At 41.5% G+C, this 14,608-nt stretch overlaps 1 protein-coding gene across 1 annotated transcript in view; it reads right to left on the reverse strand.

The window, feature by feature from the left end:
• LOC104954355 (voltage-dependent calcium channel subunit alpha-2/delta-2-like) overlaps nucleotides 1-14,608 on the reverse strand; it is a 47,925-nt gene that overhangs the window by 18,542 nt on the left and 14,775 nt on the right. The window contains exons 2-3 of the mRNA XM_010781447.1: nucleotides 13,193-13,237; nucleotides 7,404-7,545 (exon numbers count right to left, since the gene is read on the reverse strand). Of these exons, the coding sequence (XP_010779749.1) occupies nucleotides 7,404-7,497 (94 nt within the window). The 5' untranslated portion in view covers nucleotides 7,498-7,545; nucleotides 13,193-13,237. The remainder of the gene's footprint in view (nucleotides 1-7,403; nucleotides 7,546-13,192; nucleotides 13,238-14,608) is intronic.

The raw sequence follows: 14,608 nt of genomic DNA on the forward strand, positions 1-14,608 counted from the left end.
CACACACCACACACACACACACACACACACACACACACACACAATCCTGAAGGTGTGTGTTCACGATGGATCTCCAAATGGTGGAAGTGTGTGTCATTATTTAAACCCAAGTGTTTGTCAGTCTTGGTTTTTCAAACAAGGGTTATAAATAGGACGGGCAAAAGCGTGTGTGTGTGTGTTTGTTGCCAGCTTAAACTAAACCAGTCAGATTCAGATGTGAGCCACCCCTGCTATCAATTCTGCAAACACACACGCATACAAACGCATCTGCAGGTGATCTCCACAGGAAAAACGAGGACATCTGAGATAAGAAAACAGAGCAAACTAATTCTCTTTGATTTATTCATTTAGGATATGCTGTGACTTCTTTCGGACAGTTGATAAAAAGACAAATTTCCCCTGGGGGGGAAATATGCCCACACAGGCAGACAGGGCCTCCGAGCGCTGTGTTGGGCTCATCTTTCACCTGAAGCGCGCCTCTCTCTGATATCTTTAAAAGGTAATTCATCAGCGCGCCGCTCCCCTGACATTTAGAGCACCCTTGGCTTTACCCCTTTATGGAGCAAGACTGCACACCAAGTAGGGAAACAATTATGAAGGGGAGTTATGGAACATCTCTGCGTGAGATCATTTTTCAATCCCCCACCACCACCACCCCAGCCTATGACCCTACCCACCAACCCACACATTATTCACACTGATATACTCGAGATAAAGAGCCATCCAAACAGATATTCGCCTTATGCCCTGTATTAATCTAACATTAAATAAATAGGTGTCTGCATTTACTGTACACACAGAGCAGAACAAGAGGTGCAGTGTCCCGTGATAAATCAGAGCGCAACACAAGTGGTCCCTCTTAAGACATCCATAATGGTAATGGAGCTGAAGCTATTAGCTAAGTCTGGTGAAAGGGACATAACCGTTATCACTGTCATCGCCATGAAGCATTTACATATTCTCCTCTTTAGCAGAGTGACTAAGTGGTAGAAATGCTGTTCGATTCTACTTGCTTTGACATATAGGTGAAATTACTCAAACAGACAGAAAGCTAAACACTGAGATAAATACAGCTTGTTGTTTATCTAAAAGGGTGAATATCCTTCCCAAAGCCATGTGTTGAAAAGAAGGATGTTTTTCAAATGCTGTACGTTCAGGTAATTGATAGAGCAGTCAACATCGTTCATAGTTTACTAACAATCTAGAGCTTCACAAAATGGTCTTTGGTAGTAAAATGTAATAAGAGAGGTTCAGATTATATCCATAAACCTTTGGTCATTTCACTTAAATAGTCGGTTCATCCTTAAAAATGCAGCTTGCTTGATAATCTTGTTTTAATTTTGAAAAGACTTTGCTTTTAGCCCTAAACTAAGAAATGAATAGTATTTATTTGCAACGTTTAAGCGTTTGAAAATGTATTTCAACCAGCATTCTCCCGGAGCGATGGATAATTTAAGCATTTCAATGTGAGCGGTTTTCAAATAACATTAAATGCAAGTGAGAAAATGTTTCGTTTTAATCTGGGCGACAAACCCACACCATTGTTTGAAGTCTCTTCAGACCAGCACCTCTACATCTGTTCCTTCTGTGTCTCTTTGTGTTGTCAACCCAATTCCTTCTCCAGCTCCCCTCTCCCTTGTTTCCTCTCGGTCTGTCTTTTTTTTCTCCTCTTCTTTCGGGGCTGCTTTGTGGCCTGGCTGAGTGTTAAAGAGCCCGAACATTAAACCTTTCATCCTGAAGAAGAAAACAGCAGCAACAGGAACTGGCAGCAGCTCACACATCCACAAAGATGAGCTAAAACAAAGTCTAAGCCTTCGCTGAGAAAAATGTGTCTTTTTGTAGCCATGGGTTTAGAAAATAACATCCAGAAGATATTGTGTAACCTAATTGTTCTGTGCTTTAAAAAAAATTAAAAGAAGGGTCTCCAATAATTTCTTTGCAACTGGAACAGCAGCACCAACTAATTATAATTACAATTCATGAGAAGGATTTCAAGCAGTCTCACTCAGGAATAGCATTTAGTGTGAGTGCATTTGTCAGTGAGGACGTTGGTTTTTGCTAAATTGTAATCTCAGGCTGTGATGGAAATGTCTCTGAGGAGGATTATTCAATATACAGAATAAGAGAGAAGGAAGATATTTCACCACACCTCCAGAGAACTTCTCCAAATATTCTTTCTAATTAAAGAAGAGCAGTAAATAACAAACACATGAAATGTAATTTGTGAGCCTGGTGGTGAGTGAAGTGGAGTTGTGCTGTGCTGACTGTTCTAATTAGTGTGCTGGTAAATGATAGTGCCCCTTCACTGGGCACACACTATAGGGGAGGATGGGTGAGGGGCAGAGAGAAGAAGATGGAGTCTGTAAAGTCAAGAACGTCAGAAATACAGCCCGCAGTGTTTACGCTGTCTTTCTTCTCTTTTGGTTTAACTTTAAATCCCATTTCCCTTATCCCCTCTCTCTCTTTATCATTTCCTTTTTCTTTTGCACTCTTCCCCCCCACCCCCTACAAATCACTTTTGCTTTTTTTCCACACATTTAAATCTGGTTTGATGTTGAGACGGGCTGAGTTGATCTCCAGCATGGCGTGAGTTGGTTGACAGGGAAGCTCCCTCCACTGGAAGGAACCTGGGGCGTGTGCAAAGAATACGGGCTGGGTGTACTGTGCATGCACAAACACACACACACTCACAGAGATGACATTTTACATTTAGCTTAGGCAAATCTCAAGATTTGCTGCTTATGACTTAAAGATGACATATGTAGCATCTTATTTAAAAATCTTTGCCAACAGCACAAAATAAAATGCAAACATACGTTAGTTGGAACCATAGCATAGCATTTTACTGAGGAGTAAAGGATTGTTTGCATTCTCCCTTCCTTTTGTGAACAGACCTTGGGCTTTCTACCAAAAGTCTCCTTTGTCCCTGCAGAACCAGGTGAGCTGCCTTCTCTCCAGATCCATGTTAAACAAGATGAGAGACATCAGATATAGTTTCACTCCCATGAGTCCCTCTAGATGCAAATCTTTCTCTTCTTTTCAAATCTCCAAAAGACACTGCGTTGACACTGCTGTATCTCTTGCACTCAATTTTCCACTGCACATTACATACGCCCCATGCAATCTGCTCTATACAAAGGTACATTGGATGACTTTTTGCTAGGAGCTTCTCGCAGGGGATCCAACCACAGGCCAGAGAGTGCAGAATCAGAAAGGAGGCTAACATACAAAGGGCCAGGGTGAAGAAGCGCGCTGCTGGTCTAGGCTGTGATTCTGAATTAAAGTCTCATAAATAATTGAAGGTTTAAGATTATCGCTCAATTATTACTGCTGACTTTTTTCTGTGATTTTAGTCTGTGAATGGAAGAAAGACAAACTAAGCTTTTAACTGAAATGCACAGTGCAGCGTTAAGCAAGATATGAAGAAAGATATTTTCCTTAGAAGTGAATTGAGAGCAAACACTACTGAATACTGACTGCATATTGAACTAACGTCTATTAAAACAACAAAACACAACTCCCAACTACTGCTAATGTTTTGAGTATCTGTTGGATGGATAAGTAAGTACTTGCTAAAAATGCTTTATCAATTTGAAAGCTTATAATATGTCAGTATTCTGCTAACAGTTTTTTTCTGTAGCTGCTACAGTATAGCAGCTACTGATTTATTTATAAAGGAGGTTAAAAGTATGGGAAGTCTTGGAGAATCAATGAATTGACAAACAAGAAAAAGTGAAGGAAAACAATAACTACATTCATGGTAGCAAATCAATTCCAATAATTAAGGTATACTTTAAAACATGTTGTCAATATGTAAAGTTTGGTCGTACATAGCTTACAACATATACCATGGATATGGTCTGAAATGTAAGAAAAGAGCAATCAAACAGTCAGGCACAGGGAATGGTGGTAATCATGGTTAGTGTGTGTGTGTGTGTGTGTGTGTGTGTGTGTGTGTGTGTAATCGCTCCATGAAAAACATTTAAGCTCTGCTCTTTCATCTGCACGCACAGTTAGCCAGGCCTCGCCATTCATTTCTGATAAGCAAGTTCCTCACTGTGCATGGCTACAATAGCAAACTGACAACATGACGTTAGGCCGTCAGAAAAGGCGGTGCATGCAGCGGATTTAAACTTCAAATTCAATGAAAGGGCTTCCCACATTCACTGGTGCTTTTCTTTCTTCCCTGCTGGGAACAGTGGCCGCTTATTCTCACAGAAAAAGTAGCGTATTCACACACCGAGTGTACAGTACACACATAATTGCTACCTTTTAAATTAATGCTGGTTTACTTCCATATTTTCAACAAGTTATAATGGACATGCAACTGTGGAATGACTCAATCTGGATTAGTATCCTCTATCTGCCACATGAACGAGGTCCAATTACCAGCGAGATTCGACTGAAACTACAAAATAGTCGCCAAGAGTATCTTGTATATTCCCTCAATGCTGATTATTACAAACACTATATTCCCAGAGCCAGTCCTTGGCAATTATTCAGCAAATCCCTGAGTCTTCCTCACCATTTCTGCAAAATCTGATGGGAAAATAAAACCACATCCATTTATTCCTCTGTGGCTATGTTGCAATGTCCATCCTGTAATAAGCAATGATAATTAGAGGAAAACTGTATGAATGTTTGACCTAAGCTAATTAGAAAGTTTGCAGACTTGGCAGCAGGAATCAGCGGTGGGATAATGAATCATAAAATGGTTCATTACTGCGCTCAGGGAACACTCTCAATCTCAATAAACGGACATGGGGCCTAGCAGACAAATCAAACCAGGACGCATCCACCGCCTCATTTAGCTGCAGAAAGGATCACAATAAAAAAAAAAGAAGGAAAATGCTTTTTTTTTAGCCACAAAAAAAGCATTTTCTTTTTTTTTTTGAATCTAAATGGTTTCTATTATTAAAGTGTCTGTCCTCATAGCCCTTTTTCTATCTGTATTCCCTCTTAGTCCATCCCCAAGGACACCCATCTTTCTGTGACGATTCGCGTTGCCATTTTCTGGAAAACATTTAATTTATTCAGTGCATCAAACATGTGTACGAATCAAAGTCAGCTAACAAGAACAACAAGTCAGTGCTAATAAACCACACTTGAGAATTTCATAACAACTGTTGAACATTATGCTGTACTTTGAACTGTGCTCCATTGTTCCCACACTTTCCTTTTCTCTGCCTTTCCTCTGGCCTCCCCCTGAGGATTGAGTGCTGAAGCTTCCCACTCACAATGCTTCTCTCCTGCTAATCCCAAACCCACAGATATACTGGAGATCCAGACCTCTCCACACCCAGAGGAAAACCATCCGCTAACATTAGTTTCCTCAGACATCCTCTCCAAGGCCCCCTCCAGGCTGACACCAGAGGGATAAAACATCATACAGATAATAATCACTGTGACATGAACAACGTGATGTATGTGTCTATAAGCTAAATTGGATAAAAGAGGACTCCACCAACAGGTTTGCCCTTCTATAAGGTAGGCAAAGTAATGATGGGATGGTTAAAAATTCTATCCATAACAAGGATAGAAGTATATGTAGAAGAACCAGAGATATTTTTTCCGAGATTCACGTGGGTTATGCTAGAGGGGATGATTTAGGCTCAACCTGCTAGTTTCAAGCTGAGATGAGAAGCTAAGGGTCTGGTGAGTTGACTATATTATTTACATTTTCAAACTTGTAGTTCTTAACCAAAGTATGATGTATTTACCAGACTTTGCACAGCTCCCTCTGGAGCCACAAACAACTTTATTCACAGTATATGGAGCTTTTATTGAATGACCTTTCTTTGTCCTGTAGCAAAGAGATATTGTGATTTGGTCGCTAAGAGTCTTTACTAGTTACTGTCCAATTGAACAGCAACATGTTTTTTGTTTATTTATCGGCAACGACTAAAACGGCACACACATGTACATAATGGAGTTGGCACAAAATCTGCAGTTGGCAATCTCAGCAAAGCAGACCGCGCGCAATGGGAGCTAACTAAACAACATCAATAGTAAACATTGTCCACAGAAGAGAAGTGCAAAAGCTAATTTCATGCACTGTACCACTCTACTCTTCGAGTCTCCACTGGGCTCAATCAACAGGCCTTTATTCTCTGACTCATATCTTCAGACAGGGGAACCAGGGCTGGCACAAAATGGCTCCGGGAACAATGTGCAGGCCTGATTGCTCTATTGTGAGTTACCAGTGGCCTCTGACATCTTCTCCTGAACCAAGAGTGTCTAATTCTGACAAGATTTGTCTGGAGACACAGCTGGAGGGCATTGTCACAGACAGGTGCCATACACTGCCTGTTCAACAAAGAGGGTGAAGAGCTAGATAATAACAGAAAGAAAAAATGCCTCTGTGAAAATGGCTGTCTTTCCACACATGCTCTGCTTTTTGAGTCTTTAAAGAGACAGGCAGCCACTGTCCAAAGGGTTAGAGGTTGATAACAGAGGGAACATGCCAAGCCAAATCAGAGTCCCCAAAGGTACATTTGTTCTCTTTTGTCCACTTTGCGGCTGCAGACTAAGGAGTGTGTTATGTCCGCAGGGCAGCGCGGTGCCCTGCTCGTGGACCCTGCCCACGCAGGAAAAAAATACAGTACAGATCTGGTGTGAGGGACTGTCATCTGAAATCATGGTATTGTGCTTAAGTGCTGGCTGATATAAAGGGAGGGTGAGGTTGAACTAAAATACAGAGAGAGAGGAAAGTTCAAGTCAAAACTGTCATCCATCCACAGCCCAGTTTGTGTATGAACCAGGCAGAGACATGTCTCATACAGATATAAACATTATCTATACCTCGTCTTTTTTTATTTGAAATATCCTTAATAGTCCCATTTGACCCATCCTAGTGTTAGGAGCAGTGGGCTGCCATTATGTACGGCGCACAGGGAGCAGTGTAGGGAACGGTGCCTTGCTCAGGGACACCTCGGTAGCACTTGGTCTTTCGGGGACTTGAACTGGTGACCTTCCGGTTCCCAAGCCAAGTCCCTATAGACTTTGCCCCCATCCCTCTGTACGTTTTAGTACCATGTCACGAAATGTGGCAATATAGGCAATTTATTGTCTGATAAATGGAAAAAATATCTATACATACAGTAAAGCGTGAAATAAGAAAAAAATATCTCATTCGAATTTTTTTTATATATAATGAAATAAAGTAAATCATCTCCAAGTCCCTGTCTTGATTTATTATTATCATTTATATCTAATTTAATATATCTCTCAATGAATCAACCTTACCAACACAGGAGAAGGAGAGGTGGAGTTGAAGGTTTACACACTTCAACTACAGCTATGTATGTAACTGTAGTAGTTCATGCAATCAATGTGTTACAATTCAGTGCCACAATCACCTTTCCACCAGAACTTTAACACAAAAAGTATTGTTGTTTACTCACAGCCTTTGTATATGTCTGTAGGAATCTGGACCGCACTTGAAGAGTAGTTGACCTGGTATTTGAAATTGGGATCATCCACAAACTCCAGCTCCATGGACGTCGAGGTCTCCAGGGGGTTCTCCTCTTCCCCGTCCTCCGTCTGCTGAAACACACACACACATTCACACACACACATACAAATCTAAGTGAGCATACAAATATAAACGAGGGTATACATACAAATATAGTAACCCATTCTGTCACCTCCCATATCGGGGCTTAACAGCACCCATCTGTGGCTTTGGTACATAGAGGATATTGTCTCTCTTTCTGACTCACACAGAGTCAAACATTCCTTGGATAACGTTAAGAATACAAATAGCAATTATACTGCCTTTTGTCTGCTTGCAGATTTATGTGGGTCTATACTCTGCCTCTCATCAGAGAACAGCAGCAGGTATCAGAGCAGTCACCAAACAGAGAGACTCATTAGTAACCCAGATTTCTATCTCAGACACATGAGGTGCCATACAAATTAACCCCAACAATAACTCGCAGCCAACACCACTTACTGACGGTTTAGTCTCCCACCCATTTGAATCATAGCATATATTAAAAACAGACTCTCTTCTCTGTGATGGTTTGAACAACAACAGTGCTAATGCTGCATATTTCAATATTTTAGCACTTTTACAGCTTCTGTGTGTAGCTCATGATCAGAAAGCCTGACACACATATCACAAACGGAAACAGTCAGATAGCAAAGGAATCCAGCAAAAACAGACATTTAAGCTTTTTATCTTGATAAGTTATCAATGGAGTCAAGTCTGTGTCTGTTCCCACAGGATGTAGCAATTGTGGGATGTGACACAAAATAAAAGGCATTAAGAAATAACCCCACTTTCTGACTCAGTTTATTTGATTATTCTTTGTATACATTTAAGTGTGCATACTTATAACACTATATAAAAGTCAGATGCAGCCTTAGACATACATACCGACATCTTTATGTATTCAAATCAGTGCAATAAATGTTATTATTATAAATGTGCAACTGCAATATGCACCTTTCATTTTAATAAAGCAGCCTGGGTTAATTAGATCTGACATGATAAAAACTGTTTGTTTTTTGGAGATATGAAATCAAAACACCATGTCGAGGGGAGAATTGATTGATGGGCCAACTTTAATTGACTATTAAAATGTAATTACAAGCTGTTGTTGGGACGAGCAGGGGGATAGTTGTGCTGAAGTCCCATTGAAAGTCAACATAAGGAACAATACAGTGTTTTGACAGAACAGCTCATGAGAGATATGAATACATGGAAATAAGTTCGGACAGATAATTGTGAACACACCAGATAATTAAATACTTAAATACCAATAATCAGTTGATTGAACATTACACATGGTTTGGTTTCGTCAAAGTTACATTTTTAGTAAAAGCAGTTTCGAAAATTACAACAGCTGTAGCCCTTTTCTAAATGTTCTATGTAGTTGTATTTGTTATATTGTCCCACATAATTCCTGTTTATCACCAGACTGCTCATCTGGATGAGTGAGAGGTTGTGAGGAAAGAATTAGCTGATATAGCTTTTGGAAACGGTCTTTGATGTTTATAATGCAGGTTAGACATGATTTATTAAGTTAGTATTACTCTAATGCCCTGTGGAGAAGAGACTGTTTGCATGTGGTTTTAAGTCCAAACATTTGGGACCTGTCATATGGCTTCAATATGTCCCTTTAATGTCCTTTATTGTCCTAAATAAGAGGTAATTTTATTTTATCCTGTTCCCATCCAATACAGATGTTTTGTACACGTTTGAAAAAAGAGGGAAGACCCGAGGCAGAACTAAACTGGCTTTCTAAGCAAGAGAAAAGAGAAAAAATGATAACTGTCACCAGGTTAAATCTACTTTTAGCTCTATGATAGCAATCAGACAACTCTAAGAATAATTGTAATGATATAACATGTTGGCTTTTAAACAGCAATGACTGTGGGGTTGAGGTGTTTGTTTATAATTCAGTCTGACACTAATTCTGTCAATGTCAGGCAGGGAGAGGTTTTTTTCTTTCTTCAAAAGAGCCCAATCATAATTAACCAAGGCAGCGTCTAATTAGGAGCTGAATAAATCCACGCAGGAAAGACTGATTGGTTCATTTTCTTCAACCATCCACCACCTGTTTTGCTCGATTCATTACCCAATTTGTTAATTGTATCCCCCCCTTCTAAAGGTTTAATTAAAGGCAGAAGAGGCCAGAGATGACATTTTGAAGATCCTTTCATTCAGCCAAACAGGGCTAACCTCAAACGTCACGTAAGACCCTCAATAGGCGCTTTCATACCGGAGTACTTCTCCCAATATAGTTCTGAAATTTTACATGCTAAATTTTGCATTCACACCAAAAAATCCGGAAATAGAACTTAGTTCATGAGAACCTTTTCACCCCCTTTTTAGTCCCTGCTAGAGTCGTATAACTTACGTTATAATAGTATAGCTATACGAAGTTAATNCGCAAGCAGGCGGGGGAGAGATCTCTCGTCTGAATTGGGAAGATCGAAAATACATTATAGACGCATTTTGTAGTCATATTGCATATTAGAAACGGAGTTGGCGACACTAAGACTGCGATATAATGTTTATGTAGCAATAATACATATGACATATGTTTTAAATGTCTCCTGTACCCATAAAAAAGAGCGATAACTTTGGAGTTTAACAGGGTGTAGAACACATGTGATGACGTCACCAACGAATCGACGACTGAATTAGTTGCCAACTAATTTGGTAATCGATTTTAATCGATTAAGTCGATTAGTTGTTGCACCCCTAGTTCACTTCACACCAAAAGAAATCAGGAACTAGAACTTACTTCATGATAACCTTTTCACCCCCTTTGTAGTCCCTGCTAGAGAGCAGGTACTTTCCTGGGAGAAAAAGGTTCCCATTTCTGATTGGCTGGGCGAATTGCAAACCACCCCCCGTAAAACTCCGTAAAGTTTTGTGAAGCCGCCATCGTATTTGCTGGCATTAGCATTATTAGCATTAGCCCAGCACAGAAACGCAGAGAGACTAACTCATAGCAACGCAAAAGAAAACATGGGAGCGGTGGAGATGAGGAGGTGTCGGCATTCTGGCGATTTACTCGGAAGGCTTCAGTAGAAGCTGCTGGGAGTCCCAGCAGCTTCTACTGAAGCCAGTCCCCAAGTCCGGGGACTTCCGGCCGGGGACTTCGGGTGGCAGTATACGCAGTGAAGTTGTTTGCGGCCTGCCAGTAAACCCAAAGCAGAAGAAGAAGAAGTGACGTCAGTGGCTTAGTTTGCCTAATCCTCCCTCAGGGACTTATTCTGGTGTGAACACGATCTGCTCTTTAGTTCATCAGAACTAAAGAGTTCTGATGAACTAAGTACTGGGAACTAAGTACGGCAAAAGTACTTGGTGTGAAAGCGCCTTATGTGTGCGAGTGTGGGTGTGTGTTTATCTGACTGCAAGAGCCAGTGTGATAAAGGGAAAACAGCCCTTAAAATAAACAAGGAATCCTTCAGAAAAATAACATTTCAGTTGTTAAATAGCTGCTTTAACATGTTGAACATGTAGCACGCCATAACTGAAAAACAGAAACATATTTAAAGAAGAATAATCTGACTCCTTATAAATGTGATGCTGTTTTCAAAGTGAATTACTGCTATAGGAAATGATTTAGGATATGTTTCTAATGTTTGGATAAATGTATTGCAGTGAAAATTGTATCATGCAGACCTAAGAATGTTTGCATTTTCAATCTGAATCTTTCGTTCTGATCTTTTGTCTGTGTTTTAAGTGATGGCCAATAAGACTTGAAAGTCATAATATTGTTCAGCTTGCAGACAACAGGACAGTCCATGAACACAGAGAAACCCAGAGGAGGCATTCAGGTAGTGGAAAAAGAGAACAAAATTAGAAGGCTTCTCAGTCAAGCTTTGGCACAAGAGCAGTCTTAAAAACAAATCATCACATTGCATTTTAATATCAAGGTTACAGTGACAAGAGGAGAGATGAGGGTATAGAGTACAGGATAGGGAACAGAGGAGATAAGGCTGGAATAAGAGAGCCCGCCAATCACTTACCTTTTTAAAACTGAATTCTGATCATATCTCCCTGATAGTACAGCACTACATTATTACATATAGTACATTTTCACTCCGGTATTAAAGCCTTCATTGAGAGGGGTCATCGTGGGAAGAATATAGATAGAATAACTGGTGGGTGACTGTTGGTGTTGCAGGGATGAGGACTGACCTCTAACTGACCTCTGCCACCGTCTTTTGGTGGTTGTGAGGTTGGTGAAGTGGGGGTCAGGGGTGTGTCACTGGCTAGGACCTCAGCGTGCCATGTTAATGATGACGGATGTTCTCCAATTAGATGTGCTGACAGGCCCTAAAGCGCTGTGTCATTAATCACAGGAGTGGCGTGCACAAAGAGAAAATCACACCATGATTTATTGCTCCTCCGCCTCATTCTCTTCCCCTCTCTATCTCACTCTCTTCACATCTTTGTGTGCTTTGGGGGGGGGGGGGCATTCTAGCACTCTTTCAAACTCAATCAATCAGCGACCACGGGCTCCGGGTGTGACCTATCCTGGGGAGGAACTGGTGGCATGGGGAGACCAAACAGCACTTGCAGATCTTTTCTGGAGGAAACTACGTTACCTGGCTGGCAGGAAGTTCCTCCAATATCATTTATATTCTTCAGTATGAATGGCACACGTGGTAGAAATGGTGTCCTCTTGTGTGGAAGTGCGATATGACTCATGTTTTGATGTGCTGAGTTCCAACAACCCCTCCAGTTGAGCTTAGCAGAGAGTCGACACAGTGAGGGTCCGTGGAGAGGGAGAACACTCTGGAAGGAGGACTGGGGGAGGACAGCTGAAGTCACTGTCACATGCACGTCGGCCTGCCCCTGCTCTGTCACACCAACTCACCATAAAGCAGTGTCACCTCACTAACACACACAGACATCCCAGGGGCCTGTGACCGGAGGGGGCATCAACACCGAGGAGGCCGGGGCAGGAGTGGGTTGGGGTTGCAGGACAGGGTGGCAGGGGTGGGGAGTAGGGATGTCACAATACCAGAAATGTAATAGTTGATACAAATGCCAGTGAAATTCCACTATTCTCAATAGCACAGTGCAAATCAAAACAGTATATTTCATGTACTTTATCATACACTTTTGTATTACCGCCTTCTTACAGCTTTTTGATAGAAAGTTCATAATTCCCTAGTCTATGATGTCTATATTAATTTACTGTGAAAACATATCCGTCAACCAACTGGATGGATTCAAGTTTCTCACTACAAAAAATTACATGTACAAGACTACATTTGAACACATCATGATAACCTAATTTACCTTTGCCCAATAGCATTTTACTGAGTATAACTTCTGTGCACTCTATTGCAACAAAATCCTTGGTTCACTGACTGCTAACAGTTAATATTAACTAGCTTTGTTCTTGCAAATTTCAACATGGTTTGTTATTCACAAAGTAGAATTATGAAAAGTAGGGTATGTCCCCTGGAGGTATCTTTAGTAATTTACTGTGTCACAAACACTGTTTCTAATGTTTCTTGGACATCAGGATGCCATTACGCTTGAGCCCTTACAGTACTTATGGTATTGTAGAAAAACAATACCCTTGTGTTTTTAAAACTTTGGCATCGACTTGGAAACAAAGTATCGGTTCTCGTGACATTCCTAGCGGGAAGTGGGTAGTATTTTGGGTTTAGGCAGGAGGACGAGGGATGGGGGAGCAATCCGTACTGTACTCACATAGTCTGAACCCGCTTTGGAATCGTAGTATGAAATGGCACTCTCCTGTGCAGAAAAGAAAAGTGAAAAGACAGGTGATGAGAGAAGATATAGCAGTGTGTATATCAACCCCGACTCATCGCGGTGGTAAGCTAGAGAGTCATGTTTATATTCAATCACACTGTTCAGCATGAGAATATAATCAGCATCACAGAACACAGGAAGAGTAGTGTGATGTGGAATGAGAGTCATGAGAAGGTGAGCAGATAGCTGTATGTATCTGGGCAATGCTTTTGTTAATGGACCAGCAAACATTTTGGCTTGCCAAAGCAGGGAAAGCACAGGTGGAGGTACCTTTGTTGATGACGGCTGCGTTCCATTTAAGTGAGCCAGTTTCAGGGCTGAGGTATTGTGCTGCTCGTTCAAAGACCTTGCCTGCTGATCACTTAATGAATTGGGGCCATCGTTAATGTTTACCTGTGCTTTTCTGGCTTTTACAATACAAAATGTACACTATCAAAAGGATCTATTAGATGCAATGTATGTGGCACATGTTCAAACTTAGTGAAAATCACTGTAGGAACATTTTCATGTGTTGTGGAAAACTTAAGCTGTGGTATGAGCTCAGTTTGCAGTGAGAGAAGAATAAACTCAAAACGTTGCCCTCTCTGGGAGTCTTATCCAGCTCAGCGGGCTGTGTTTTCCCTCCAGGAATACAGCTCTCACAAAAGGAAAGTAATGTAAATGTATGCAATTTTCCTCTGTTTTAATTACCAACTGAATATAACCAGTCACAGGCTTAAGCCCCAGATTCAGCCTCTAACCACCAAGCTCCCGGCCTTTACCCCCAGCAAAGACCCCCAACACAGGAGTGTTGGGAGGGCAGGGGTTGTTTGGCACGAGCAGCATCCGTGGGGCCGGCCTCATTATCACGAAGAGGCTGGCTGAGGACGCGCTCTCAAGGGCAGAACAGTGGAGGAGCTGTGGTCAGGGTCTGGTGAGGGAGGATGGCTCACAGAGAAAGAGGGATCTACAGTACAGGTAGAGAGAGTCTTAAACACAACTTACTCACCTACTGGTATTAGACAAAGGGACATACATAAGCACACAAGGACTTTTCTTTCACAGTCAGGCAGCCTCCATCTTTCTCCCAGCTGCCTCCCTGCAGTGAGAGCCTCTCTACACACAACGAGCGGGGCCTTGGCCGGCCTCCAGTGCTAATCACAGTCAGCCACTCAGCTCAGCTCAGTCCCTGACAACTCACCAAAGAAACAGTATGATAAAAACTCTCACTGACACCAAACATGGGGGCAGACCAGCCTGGACGCAGCTTATGTCTTTGGGTAATGAGCGTGGACAAGATAGAGGAGGAGCTGAATCTGTCCCCTGACACATCTCCTCTACTTACCAGCACTCCCCAGCTCCGTCACAGATCTG

Source organism: Notothenia coriiceps, unplaced genomic scaffold, assembly GCF_000735185.1.
Source record: "Notothenia coriiceps isolate Sejong01 unplaced genomic scaffold, NC01 NC01_scaffold00023272, whole genome shotgun sequence".
Lineage (NCBI taxonomy): Eukaryota > Metazoa > Chordata > Actinopteri > Perciformes > Nototheniidae > Notothenia > Notothenia coriiceps.